The sequence below is a fragment of the Stenella coeruleoalba genome (assembly GCF_951394435.1).
Source record: "Stenella coeruleoalba genome assembly, chromosome: 8".
Classification (NCBI taxonomy): Eukaryota; Metazoa; Chordata; class Mammalia; order Artiodactyla; family Delphinidae; genus Stenella; species Stenella coeruleoalba.
This window is the reverse complement of record NC_137154.1, coordinates 97,022,412-97,036,567: the sequence shown is the minus strand read 5'-3', so window position 1 is coordinate 97,036,567 and position 14,156 is coordinate 97,022,412. Positions and strand designations below refer to the sequence as shown.

At 47.1% G+C, this 14,156-nt stretch overlaps 1 protein-coding gene across 4 annotated transcripts in view; it reads right to left on the bottom strand.

The window, feature by feature from the left end:
* The window catches only part of SORL1 (sortilin related receptor 1), a 255,232-nt gene that overhangs the window by 39,296 nt on the left and 201,780 nt on the right, over positions 1-14,156 (bottom strand). For all 4 annotated transcript variants that reach the window (XM_079930365.1, XM_079930366.1, XM_079930364.1 and 1 more), the window contains exons 25-30: positions 12,814-12,933; positions 6,842-6,967; positions 3,684-3,791; positions 2,446-2,577; positions 1,304-1,435; positions 519-653 (exon numbers count right to left, since the gene is read on the bottom strand). In XM_079930365.1, the coding sequence (XP_079786491.1) occupies positions 519-653; positions 1,304-1,435; positions 2,446-2,577; positions 3,684-3,791; positions 6,842-6,967; positions 12,814-12,933 (753 nt within the window). The remainder of the gene's footprint in view (positions 1-518; positions 654-1,303; positions 1,436-2,445; positions 2,578-3,683; positions 3,792-6,841; positions 6,968-12,813; positions 12,934-14,156) is intronic.

The following is a 14,156-nucleotide window of genomic DNA, read 5'->3' as shown; positions in this document are numbered from 1 at the left end:
CATGGAGGATAAACCCTGTTCTGCTTAACTTAACGCCAACCTTCCCGAGACCGGCTCCGGGACAAGAACACCGAGAAGGAAAGGGATGGGCACACCGCCCACACCAGTGCTCCCCTGGCGTGTATCACGTACACATAAATGTGTCACGGCCCATGCGTCACCCAGAGCGCTCGTTACAACGCAAACGCTGAGTCAGGAGGGAGGCCTCGGGTGGGGTCAGAGGCTGCCGTTCTATCAAGGAGCTGTGGGTCTGCAGGCCACACTCGGGGTAGCCAGGCTCTGAGCTCTAAAGTCCTCACTGTGCCCTGGAAAGCATAACCCTCAGAACAGGAGAAATCAACCGGGCTGCTTTCACAGCGGGAGGGGGAGAGCAAAGAACTCAGAGAGACAGTTACCCTCCGCCCCTCCCAAAAAAGTCACTGCCTAAGCCAGCCACCAAAGAGACAGAGCTGGATTCTGTGTGAACAGGTGGGAGGACGCTGGCATGTCTCAGCGATGGGGCTGCCCCGGACCCTCACCTGCACAGTCCTTCTCATCAGACCAGTCCCCGCAGTCGTTCTCCCTGTCGCATTTCCACCTGTTGGGGATGCAGTGCCCATTCTCGCACGGGAACTGGAAGTAGCGGGAGCAGTTGGGGGCCTCCGTGGGGTTTTCTGGGGGGTGAACCGCATGGTCAGTCATCTGCCCTGCACGCTGTGGACACAGAGCTCCAAGGACACACAGTCTCCTCACCCAAGCCCCAAGGCAGCCCACGAGGCCCTCCCAGAGAAGGACAAGGCAGCTTCCTGGACGCATCGGGAGACTAGAGCATATCCACAAACAAAAGCCCACCTTCCTGGATTCCATCTCACATTCTCTGACGTATGCCTCTATGTCTTGCTAATGATACCCGAGTTTTAATTTTGACACTTCACCAAAGGAATGACCTAACTACTGATGATAACGTGATGGTGACAGTGATTTCTATTACATTGTGGCATCTGTAACCTTTCCAGGGGAGGGGGAAGCACATTCCAAAATATTTATCATAACTCCTCCATCATATTCCTTATATATAACGTGAACTTCCTAACTGGGGAAAGAAAAGAAAACAGAATAAATACTCCCTGACCCCTGCTAGGGGGTAGGTTCTCACTTTAAGACTCAATTCCTTACACACAGATTCAAGAACTGGCAGGAACTGTGGCTGAGGAAGGAGATGGCAAAGCCGGTGCCGGAGTGGGCCGAGCGCCCCCTCCTTAACTTCAGGAGCCTTCAACCCGGAGATCAGGGAAGCGAGGAGGCAGAGCCCAGGTCTCCTTACCGCAGCTGGCTTCGTCAGAGTCATCACCGCAGTCATCCATCCCGTCGCATTTCCAAATCAAACTGATGCACACTCCATTCTGACACTGGAAACTGAACTCATCACACACCTTGTGGAACTCGGGGCCTGGAGCTAGGAACAAACACCCGAAAAGTCCAGATTGCTTCTACACCAAAGAGCTCAGTATAACACTTGCTGTTTGGAAACGAGAGGAAAGAACGAATGTCCTCCACCAAGAGACTGCACGGCTGAAGGATCCCTCAAAAGCGAGTCAGTGGAAGGCCTGGGCCCAGCAGCTCAGAAAGCAACTGTAGTTGGAGATAAGGTCTTGAAAGGGGTCATTAAGTTAAAGCGAGGTCATGAGGGTAGAGCCCCAATCTAACAGGACTGGTGTCCTTATCAGAAGAGTAAATGAGGACACAGGCGCAGCAGGAAGACCACGTGCATACACAGGGAGAGGACGGCCATCCACAAGCCAAGGAGAGGGGCCTCAGAGGAAGCCAATCCTGCCGCCATCTTAACCCTGGATGTACAGCCTCCAGAACTGAGAGATCACCTTTCTGTTGTTGAAGGTCCCCAGTCTGTGGTCCTCTGTTTTGGCATCCCAAGCAGACTGACGCAAGTATCTACTATTGAGTTGACCCAAAAGTTCATTTGGGTTCGTCCGTGACATCGCGGGAAAACCCGAACGAACTTTTTGGCCAGCCCCATGTAATTCGTGCAGGGCAGTGTTGGGGAACAGGGCTGTAGCAGTGAACGAGACAAAGACCTGCTCTCGTGCACACACACTCCAGCTGGGGGAGGCGGCCCACAAAATAAGTGTACGGCGTGCAAAGTGGAAGTGAGTGCGGTGAAGACACTGCAGCAAGGCAACGGGGGCCACTCAGTGATGGGGGCGCAAGAAATCCTGTGGGTGAAGTTGACACGTGGGCCAAGGTCTCGGTCATCCTCTGTCCTCCCGTTTATCTGTACAACTAACAAGCAAGTTTCCGAAGCAACAAAGGTGAGCCTTCTCGGAAAAGGCAAGACTGGACCCTCAATCGAGACCTGGTAAACTAGACGGGGGCGCATCCCCAGGCAGCCCAGCACCCCTTAGTCTCTCCAGTGCCCGCGAGTGACCCCCCTCCCCCCGCCCCACTCACAGCATCCCGCAAACGCCGCATCCTCGTCCGAGCCATCGCGGCACTGGATGATGCCGTCACACACCATGGACTGGAACAGGCACTGCTGGCGGTTCTTACACACGAAGTCCATGAAGCGAGTACAGAGGGGCTCTGGAAGGGTCCAGCAAAGGAAAAAGGCCGTGAGCCCCCGGGGCTGGAGGCCTCGTGGGCCCTGGGAGGATGCACCCTGGCCAGACGCGCATTCGGGAGATGGGAGTAACAGGCACCGTCACCGAGCGCTTGCTTTGAGCAAACCCTGAGCTCTAGTACATCGTCAAACTCCCAGGACAATATGATGAGAGGTTTCACTCTCCTGTTTTCCAAATGAAGCACGGGGGTGGCAGTGTTAAGTATTTCACCAAGAGCACACAGTGGATGAGGGTGGAGCTGAACCTGAATCCCAGAGCTGCCTGACATCAACGCCCATGATCTTAACCACTTATCGATCAATTGCTGACTTTCCAATATGGGGCTTGGCAAACTGTTGCTATGAAAGCACGGAGTCCTAACCACTGGACCGCAAGGGAATTCCCCCGCCCCCAACTTATATTATGTTGAAGCCCTAATCCCCAGTGTGACTGTATTTGGAGATAGGACTTTACAGAAGTAATCCAGGTAAAGGGAGATAAACCAATTGATAAATTGATCAAAAGGATCAATAGAAGTGGTGTCCATATAAGAGGCAACAGAGATGCAGGCACAGAGGAGGCCACGTGAAGACACAGTGAGAAGGCGGCCTTCAGACCTGAACTGCCACGCTGGCTCATCCCTGGGTCTCCAGCCTGCTCTTCCCCAGGATGGGCACCACTGACTCCAGACAACCTTTCCGGGTCCAAGAAAACTGGGCATAAAAAGGGTCACTGGGCCTAAAACTGTTATTTAAGTGATAGTCAGCAACTAGGAAAACCAATGAAGTAGGAGAAATAAGTGTCCAATTCCAAACCATTGGTCCATTCACAGGACATACTGCAGTTGAACAAAGATGATCATGGATCATGACCTAATTCCACAGTCACTCACCACGACTCCCTCCCCTGCTCTCCTTCCCCCAAACCGCACCTCCCCAACTCCATCCCTCTGAGTCCTGGTGGAGAACTTGGGGTCACCGCATTTACAAGCTAATTGCAGGCAGGTACTGAGGAAATGAAAGCATTTAGTCCAATGTGTGCCCTTCACTCACAGCCACAAGGCGCCCCCCAGGCAGGGTGAGGACTCACCACAGTGCTGTTCGTCTGAGCCATCCGAGCAGTCGTGCAGACCATCGCAGTGTTTGCTGGACGGGATGCAGGTGCCATTCGGGCAGCGGAATCCGTTGCACTTCTTCTCTGGAATGTGATTCAAGAAGAAGCAGAATAAGGATACAGGCAGGCACTCACATCATTGTTTGGCCGTGGGGCTGGGGAGGTGACGGGTATAAATTTGTCCACCCTACGGAGAGCTATCAGTATTACAGACGTATACATACGGTGACCCAGCAATAGCACTTAAGAAAAGTAATCTACCTACACAAGTCAAAAATAACGGAGGCACAAGGTTATTCATTGCAGCACTGTCTGTAATAGATTGAAAACCACCTACATATCCGTCAATAGGGGACTGTGTAATTACTGTACACAGCAACACTAGCCTGTTACAAAGAGACTGAAAAAGCACTATGTAAAAACAACTCCTAGATATACAGTTATGTCGAAAACCAAGGTACGTGGCATACTACATGTGTAAAACAGGACAAGAACATGTAGTATATTTAAATTTGCATATATGCACAAAAATATTCTGAAAGGATACACAACAAAGGGAGGGAACTGGGATTTTTCTTACGTACTCAAAAAAAAATTTTTTTAAACGAAAATTAAAAGAAAAGCTTCAAGTGGATGGAAAAAAGTAGGACACTCTTAAATCACTCACTGTCTTAATTCTTCGGGAATTGTAAACCGAAGCCCTTTTGGAGAAAGTTTGTCCTAGAAATGTTAAGAATCTTAGGTTTCACACTTAGCATAGAACTCTTAGCACTAGGTCACCCCTTCTCCTGAACAGAGAGCTACCGCCAGACATGTGGCTTAAAAATCACTGCCAGCAGGCCAGTTGCAAACCCATTCCACTCTTGGTGGAATGGTCCCAGGAGGATCAGGGATAAGACAAGAAAATGTGTTTTAATCCTGTAAAAAGTCATCATTCTTAGGAGACTGTTCAAAGGACATCAAACAGAAACAGTAAAGGAGTACCATGAGTTGGGGAAATAGTTAATGTCACTCAGCATAAAAAGGTTTTTCAAAAGTATAAATTTTAAACTGTACAAGACAAATGCCCACTCACTAAATTAGTGAAAACAACTCAAAAGATTAAATCAAGGGAGGCTTGGGGAAACATACGATATATAACTGATGGAGAACCTTTCAGTATAGTCACTCGGAAATAAACTCTGGAAACGCTTAATGAGAACCATGGAAATCGAACAGAACCTTTGACCCAGCACTTCCATGTTGAGGGACATACCCCAGGGAGTACCTCAAAGGAAAATGAAGCCTTCATTTCCAAGGACACAAACAGTTTTACTATGCATGACAGTATGAAACTGAAATTACTCAACCAGGGAGCGACTAAGTAAAACTACGTTATAGCAAAAATACAAAGAGAAAAGATATCTGCCATGAAAATGCTAACCACAGAAATACAGACGTATGGAAACATCTTTGTTTAATATTGTGCCATGAAAGGAGCAGAATATAGAACAGCACGCAGACAATGGTACAACCCCATGAAAATTAGGGACGTATGGTATGAAATAACAGAAAAGATGTATATTGGTCTCTGGCCCCGGTTACTGGCATCAAGCTTCTAAAACGCTTATAATTTCCTGAGTGACGGGAATGTCTTTTGTTCTACTGAGGTGACTGGGGGGGCTGGTCATCAGAAAAGCCATGCAACGATTAGAGGCCTGGAGCTTTCCAGCCCATCCCCACTCCAGGAAGAGGAGAGATCTGGAGACTGAGCTCATGATGGACCATGCCTAAGTGACGAAGCCCCACCCCCAAATCCCAAAAGTAGGCGGTTCAGACCGCTTCCAGGCTGTTGAACACGTGGAGGTGCTTGGAGGGTGGTGGGGCTTGGAGAGGGCGTGGAAGGCCCATGGCCTTCCCTGTACCTTGCCCTGGGCTCTGGGCTCTCTTCCATCTGGCTGTTCACCTCTCTCCTTTATCATAACCTTTTATAATAAACTGAAAAATGTTTCACTGAGTGCTCTGAGCCATTCTAGCAAATTATCAAACCCAAAGAAGAGGTTGTAGGAACCCAGATTTATAGCTGGTTGATCAGAAGAACATGTGACAACATAGGACTTGTGACTAGCATCTGAAGTGGGAGCTGTGTGATGTGACACTGTCTTGAGGAAGACAGTGTCAGGACTGAGTTAAATTGTAGGACATGCTGGTGTCGGGGAATTGCTTGATATGGAAAACACACATTTGGTGGCCAAGAAGTGTCAGAAGTATTGTGTGAGCAGAGTATTGAGACTATAAGGACAAAACAGGAAGTCTTTCCCGCAGACACACGGCAAGAGGATAAGGAGAGAGACCTTTAAAACTATTTGGTGTGAAAGGGGAAAGGTTGGGGGGAGGGATAAATTAGGAGGTTGGGATTAACATGTACGCACTACTATATATAAAATAGATAATCAACAAGGACCTACTGTATAGCACAGGGAACTCTATTCAATACACTGTAATAATCTCTATGGGAAAAGAATCTGAAAAAGAATAGATACATGTGTATGTGTAACTGAATCACTTTGCTGCACACCTGAAACTAACACAACATTGTAAATCAGCTATGCTCCAATATAAAACAAATTTTTTTTAAAAGTTTGGTGTGAAAAAGCCTTTTATGTATTGTGTTTGTACGACAGCTATTTTGTGGTTAATTTCGAATGATTATCTCAGAATCCTTTTTTGAATAGATCATATTGAACAAGTTCTGCCTTAACGAGTGGTAAGCCATTTTCCCAAGAGGCCATAACAGAGCCCTCTTAGCCATAAAATATACCATTTGCATAGTAACTGTTGGCTAACTTCCGGCAGAACACTGGTAAAGTGACTACATTTAGTGCTCCGGGTGGGTTAGTGGGTTTCTATTTCTTTTCTTCAAAGTTGTTATGGACAAGCAGTGAGGCAACCTGCTTGCCCAAGGATTGAGACTACATAACCCAGGCCTACACATTGCACGGCAGTGCCACCAGAAACTGTGGGCTCACTAGTGGTCAGAGTGGGCACCCGGGCCCAGCGGGACACCATTCAATTTCCTGGCCTGTCTGTGGTCTATTTTCCGGAACAGCAGACATGGGAAATGCTCTGGGTGGGGCCAAAGCATCTGCACTTACCACAGCTGACTGGATCTTCATCAGAACCGTCTTGGCAATCCATGTCACCGTCACACGCCCACCGCTGGGGGATGCAGTGCCCGTTGTGACACTGGAAGTTGGAGGCCTCACAGGTGTGATAGATGGCTGCCAGAGAAAGAGAAGAGAGAAATGGTCAAGACGTCCCTCACCTCCGTGCTCCCATCACCATCAGGGGCCAAGTGGAGAGAAGGCTTGTACTAGATCACAGGTATGACCTGGGGCCGCCCTTAAGGTGGAACGCAGCCTCCTGAATGGCCAACAGCTTGAGGCTCTGAGTTTATCAGTGTTACAAGCACAGATATACATGTTAAAAAAACCAGTCACTTTCACAACAACTTATGAGGTAAGAAGTATTCCGCCTTTTACAGATGAGAAACAGGCTTAGGACGCTAAGAAGCTCGCTCACATTCACAAAGATAATGAAGTAATGGCACCAGGGCTGCCCAAATCCAAAGCCTGTGCTTTCTCCACTCTACCTGGCTACTTTATCTTCTCACGCATCCAGATTCTGCAGGATTAAGGACAGGCAGTGTGTGCTCAGGGGACTGGGTTCTAAAGCTGGTCCCCACTGTGTGGAGGCCTCAATTTCATCATCTATTTTCATATCTAAGGACCCCTGTAAGTTCTGAAAGGCCATGATATTTTATAATTCTAAATAAACCACCCAATTTCAAATGTGGAAAACCTCAGGTCTGAAGAGAATAAAAGATGTATCCAAAATCTAACTTTCTGGACAGTTGAGAGAGACATCTACCAGCCAATAATACGGGGCGTTCTCTACAGGCATTAAAAGAAACAAAAAAAGGCAAGTGAAACAGAGCCACTGTTATAAATTAACAGGTTCATCTGCATACATGGGCTGAGGCCACCTGGAAGTCGTTTAGAAAACGTCCCAAAACCTCGGTCAAAGACTATTTCAGATGCATAGTATCTGCCTCAACCCCAACCAACACTACTGAGCGCCTTCTGCATCAGATTTCCCTTTCTTCCTCTGACACAGGGAGCAGTTTGTGTCTGTTTGTTGCTGAAAGCCAGGGCTGGCCTTGTTTACAACTGGCATAAAATAATATAACCAAGACAGACGGGCTCTCTTGGTTTAACTGTGTGGACAGGACGTTCTAGCAACAGAAGGAGGCAAAACAAACAAAAGTGGGTTGTTGAGTGCACACCATAGTTATTTATTCAATCGAGATGGTTGGTAATAGTGACTCAAGGGTTGGGAAAATGGGCTTCCAATGCCCTCTAGAATTTCTACTGCCTTTGAGGCCATTTTTTGGCAGTAGTCTGAAATACAAAGCACCTGATTTTTCAAACCACTTTACAACAAACGGTTGTCCATCATCTGTTGACTTATCTCCTCAAAGACCAAGGCTATATCCGGTAGCATGCAAATAAGTCTACAGGAAGTTTCAATATTTTACATCCTTTGGCAATCAGAATCCGTTAAAAATCTTTTTAAAATATACTTATCTCTGATAAGAGGAATAAGTGTATCATGCATGTTACATGAGCTTTGCCCCAGTAACAGCCATTGCCTGGAATACTTCTGATTTATTGGTTTTACAAATCTGACAGCCCTTCAAAAAGTTCCTCACCAAAGCCTTGCTCGCTTTCATAAAAGATACTGTCGCCTAAACTCATTGCCATACTGATGTACTTGTTATTATTCAGCCTATGCATTTCAATTCCAGTTGAAAACAATTTCAGAGCGTTAATGAAGTTCCCAAATGACAATTCTGGGGGCATGTTTGAGATCTCCAGATTCCATCACAGATGCTGAGTCAAGAAAGACTAATTAATTTGCACCATTTCATTCAAGTGGCCAGGTAGGGCTGGAATGCTTAACATACTCTCTTTTTCTGAATTTTTCTGTCTTCTGAGTAACTTACTAGCTCTCTGTCATTGAGTGTCTGATGAATGATACATGCTCAATCGATAATATTTTTTAATTACAAGGATGAAAGAGATGGACTTTAATACAGAGTAAAGAATTTGGGGAAGATGAAGAATCCTTTGCAGAGCAGGACTCATTGTGACTCTAAGAACAGAAAGGCTAATGGGGCAAATGATCATGAAGTTAGAATACCAGGGTTTCTAATAGAGGCCATTATCCTCCTACCTATTCTCTGACTTGGGCAGATCTCTCCTGACTCAGCAAGACCTGTTGTGACACCTGATCAAAAGCATGAGCCAAATAAAAGTGGGGCAGAAGAGATGAATTAATTACTGTGACAACAGAAGCACTGCCTTATTATAAAGCACGGGACTACTAGGAAATGAATGAGGAAAAAGAAATGCTAACATCAACACAACTTGAAAGATTAATAATGTAAAAAAATAACATAAAGCATGAAGAAAAGCGCACTGGAAAATAAAAGGCAGAATTTGAAAAAGAATCAAATAGAGGGACTTCCCTGGCGGCGCAGTGGTTAAGAATCCACCTGCCAATGCAGGGGACGTGGGTTCGATCCCTGGTCCGGGAAGATCCCACGTGCCGCGGAGCAACTAAGCCCTTACGCCACTACTGAGCCTGCGCTCTAGAACCCACCAGCCACAACTACTGGGCCCGTGTGCCATAACTACTGAAGCCCACACGCCTAGAACCCATGCTCCACAACAGAGAGAAGCCACTGCTATGAGAAGCCTGCGCACCACAACAAAGAGTAGCCCCCACTCGCCGCAACTAGAGAAAGCCCGGCGCAGCAAAGAAGACCCAATGCAGCCATAAATAAATAAATAAATTTAAAGCACACATATAGTACACCAAAAATTATATACATAAAAGAGAACCAAATTGAAACTCTAGATATAAAAAAACATAGCCATGGAAATAAAAATAGCTCAGTGGGTGTGTGAAACAGTAGATCAGATCCAGCTGAAAAGAGAATTGTTGAACTGGAAGAGAAATCTGAGGAAGTAACTCAGAGTCTAGCACAGAGTCATAAGGAGACAGCAAATATGAAAACCAGAGGCATGAACACCAGAATGAGACAGTCCAGCAAATGGCTGATAGTTGCTGCTGAAGACAAGAGTAGACAAAGTAGCAAACAGATACAGCTGAAAAGATAGTGGCTGTGATTTCCCAGAATTGATGAAAAACGTAAATCCTCAGATTTTAGAAGGAAAACAAACAGGATAAATAAAAATACTCCCACACCTAGGTAGGTGAAACTGAATAACAAACAAACAAAATGCAAAAAATGTAGAGACAACTGGAGAGAAAAGAATGTCAGACTGTTGTTTGAACAGATAATCTGAGAGGAGAATTTAAATCAATACAAAACAGGCCAGAAAAAAAGGGACTAATTCCATCAAAATACTTAGGGAAAATTACTACAAATCCAGAAACCCAGATCCATCTGAATTCAGTTTGAGGTCAAAATAAAGACACGTTTCTATAAACAAAAACTTGAAGTTTACTCCTCACAGACTCCTGCTACAAGAAACACTGAAGGATGTGCACAGAAAGGAAGCATTAGGTACAAGAAGCAGAAGCGGTAGACAGGTAAGTACCTATAAATAAGTTTGGTTACTAAAAAATAATAATGATGACTAATTTTAGGATTTTTAAAACGTAAAACTAAAATACGAAGTATTTCGTGTTTTAAAATACTAAATATATACGAAGTATGTCAGTATTGAAACTGTGGTCAGAGACTGGAATCAAAGCAGGTCGAGGGGAGGGGAAAGATATTAGGAATACACATGAGATGTCTAGGGCAACAGCTAAAAGAACAGAAATGAAACATTTACGTTCAAAATCAATGCAGGGGGATGGAGGGGGAGGGATAAAGGAAACTCAATTCCATAGAAAGCAAAACAGGGGGAGGGGAAGAGCCAAGAAGATGCCCGGCACAGACCATGCATGAGAGCCGAGGCCCACAGGACGTCAGTCGACCCATTTTTTTTGGCTCTGCAGGTGACTTAATTTACTAGGCCAGGAAATGAAGTAACCCGCCACACATCAAAATGAGCTCACACCTGACCCCCGACTATTCTGAGATGACAGACAAGGAGAATCATCTTTAAAAGGTTTGGAAGCGCAGCCATTGGAACAAGGCCGCAGTTGTGCAAGCACTCTACACGTCCCCAGGGAGCCCTGCCAGAGAAAACCAGAGAGAAAACGAGGAGTCTGCGACGAGCCCACCCACAGAATTGAAGCTGTTCATTCTTTGTGGAGGATCGACATGTGCACCTAAAACACACGTTTGACTAATGTGCTTTGTGCTAACAAGATGTTCAGTCTCCTTCAATACCGCAATTTACAAACGGAAATGCCCAGGTGCGCCCCTCTAATTTATTTATTTATTTGTGGTGTGCGGGCCTCTCACTGTTGTGGCCCCTCCCGTTGTGGAGCACAGGCTCCGGACGCGCAGGCTCAGCGGCCATGGCTCACGGGCCCAGCCGCTCCGCGGCATGTGGGATCTTCCCGGACCGGGGCACGAACCCGCGTCCCCTGCATCAACAGGCGGACTCTCAACCACTGCGCCACCAGGGGAGCCCCACCCCTCTAATTTATTAACCAACTATCTGCCCAACTCAAAGCTTCCGATCAGCACTCATATGCTTCCTGGGCTGATGGCAGTTCCTTTGCGGACCTTGGTTACCCCTCCTTCTGCAGGTCAGGCTTGTACACGGAGAGAAGCAATCGCCTGCAGTCCTTCCAGAAGCAGAGGCGCAGACACCGAGACTGCGCCAGAAAAGATATGGGGGGAGGGGCGAATTTACGAGGGGGTGGAATCTGGTAACATCACAGATCAGCCTGTGTGATGTACCTGGCCTTTGACGAGCTCCGTTTACTCCTTAAAGTCCCGTAAGGTCACCTCTAAAGTAAAATGAATGGAGAGTTACAGTTGTGTACAATTACCCAATCAACAGAGGTTCTCTGAACTGGGCACTGGGAGAATATAAAGGAGTAAAATATCATTTCTGCCCTTCACAAACCAAATCTAAAGCAAAGCACAACACTGATACGTAAGTGTGGGACATGATAACAGATCTACTTTTTATTTGCTTTTACAAATTAGGAGGCATGCTTTGAGCTCCCGGATGCTGGGCGGTGCGTAAGAACTGCTGGGGTACCGTGGGGGAAAGAGAGATTAAGACACGGGACTTAAGGGATTTAATTCGCGAGACTGAAGATCCATTCACAGTGGATGGCAAAATGAAGCCTGAATGACCAGATCTCCCCTCGCCACAAAAGGGTTAAAGGAGACATCTTTACCTCCATCACTGGAGGGATTTAGGGTAGAACGGAATGACAATTTCTAGAGGAGGTTGCAGAGAAAATTTACTCATCAGAAGTGGGCTTTGTTTTCCGGCCTCCAACTTCCCCAACTCCTTGCTGTCCCCGAGTCCACCATGATGCATACGGCCCTCGTTCATTCATTCACTCACAAAAAACAGTGGAGTGAACATGAGTGAACTTAACACCCAACGGAAGAATTACAACACTACTTCTACCTTACACCATCCAGCCTTCCTCTCATATTCTAATGTTGTTCCCAAATTTACTTTCGATAAAATCTTACCCAACACAGGTGCAAGCACAATTTAAGCTTTCAGTGTTTAGGGAACCCCTTGATGCTGCATTCCAAAACATGCGCTAGTTCACTGTTACTCAATGTATGGTCCCCAGACCAGGGGTCAGTCTGTAAACTCTGTTACTGGTCCTAAGGAAATAAGCTTGAGCCAAAATGTAAATCCACTCGATCACTCAGGAGACTGTTCAGTTGAACACTTTTTCATGGCAAGACCTTCTCAACGGAGGAAGCAGAGTTGGTTAAATTTTCGGCACAAGCTTATCAAAGACCAGCTCTTTGAGATGCACTGGTCTCGCTGGTTTCTAAGGTCCATTTCTTACAGCCTAGATTCTGCAATCACGTAGGGCTGCAATGCTACCCAGCACGTGAGCAGGGAAGTGCTTCTCAGGGAGTCCAGGGAATACTGACCGGTACAGTTGGCTTCGTCAGACCAGTCCCTGCAGTCGTTGTCCCCGTCACACACCCAGGAGGAGCGGATGCACATGCCAGAGCTGCAGCTGTATTCGTCAATCCGACACTGGTGCATTTCTGCAGGTGAGACCACAGACAAGGATCTGAGCACAAAAGCTTGCCCGGAATTCTGTCTCTGAGGTCAAAGCTCCTAAGGGTTAGAGATGCACCCAATATCCCTATGATCGCTGATGATCCACGCATGAAGACTTTAACCAGGGATGGAAAGTCCTCGAGGATGGTGCCCAAGTACAGCCGGCCCTCCGGGTATTCAGGTCTTGCATCCACAGATTTGGCCAGCTGTGCAGTATGTACTATGTTTACTATGTTGAATCCGTGGATGCGGAATCCGTGGATATGGAGGGCCGCCTATGGGACTTGAGCACCTGTGGATTCCGGAACCCATGGTGGGTCCTGGAACTGATACCCTGTGGATACCCAGGGATGACTGTAGTGCGCTGCAAATGGGGCACAGGTGTGCTGAGATCCTGACACCTCACACTCTGGCCACCAGTTGCCTCTAGGCAACAGCGGCCTTGGCCATTTATCTTGGTGCACTTTACAAGTATCATTTTCTATGCCTCCTATGTCGGGAAGAAGGTTGGGAAGCAATGCTCTGGCTGCCCAGAAAGCCAAATTTTCAAGAAACAGACTTCCAGAGACAGAGCCTGTGGTTTCAGAACAGGAGTAATGAGAAAGCCGAGTGTGCTGATCTATGTGAGATGCTCAGCTCAGGGAAAGAGAGATCAGTGCTGAGCTGCCCAAACAGAAAAGCTGGTGACTTCCTGCGGGCAGAGCTCCTGGGATGCTGGCCACTGGGGCTGTCTCAAGAAGGGTGGGGGCCGGAGACAAACGAACCAGGGCAGTCTGACCAGGACAGGAGGGGCAACTACACTGACAACATCTTTTGTAGGCCCTGGGGATACTAACAAAACAGAATTTTCACACGGAATTGTAAAGATTCTAGGAAAACAGGAGTAGCCAAGCCCGGGGGCCCGGGGTGGCTGCCTCAGTGAGAGAGGTTGATGGTGAACTGGGGAGCAGATATTCATGAGGAAACAGTCTGGAGACTCACGAAGAGGACCTGGATCTGAGGTAGGGATGACCTGAGACCTTGAGGTGGACTCAGGTGCACCAGCGTGAATGGACCACGAACAGAGAATCTGAGGGACAGACACCGTTTAACGGTCCAACATGTGTCCAGTGAGTGGGTGAGAGGACACATCAGAAACAGATAACCACGTGGCGATTCCTCCCGACGAGAGCAAAACTGGCTGCACACGTTAACCCTCTGAGTGCAG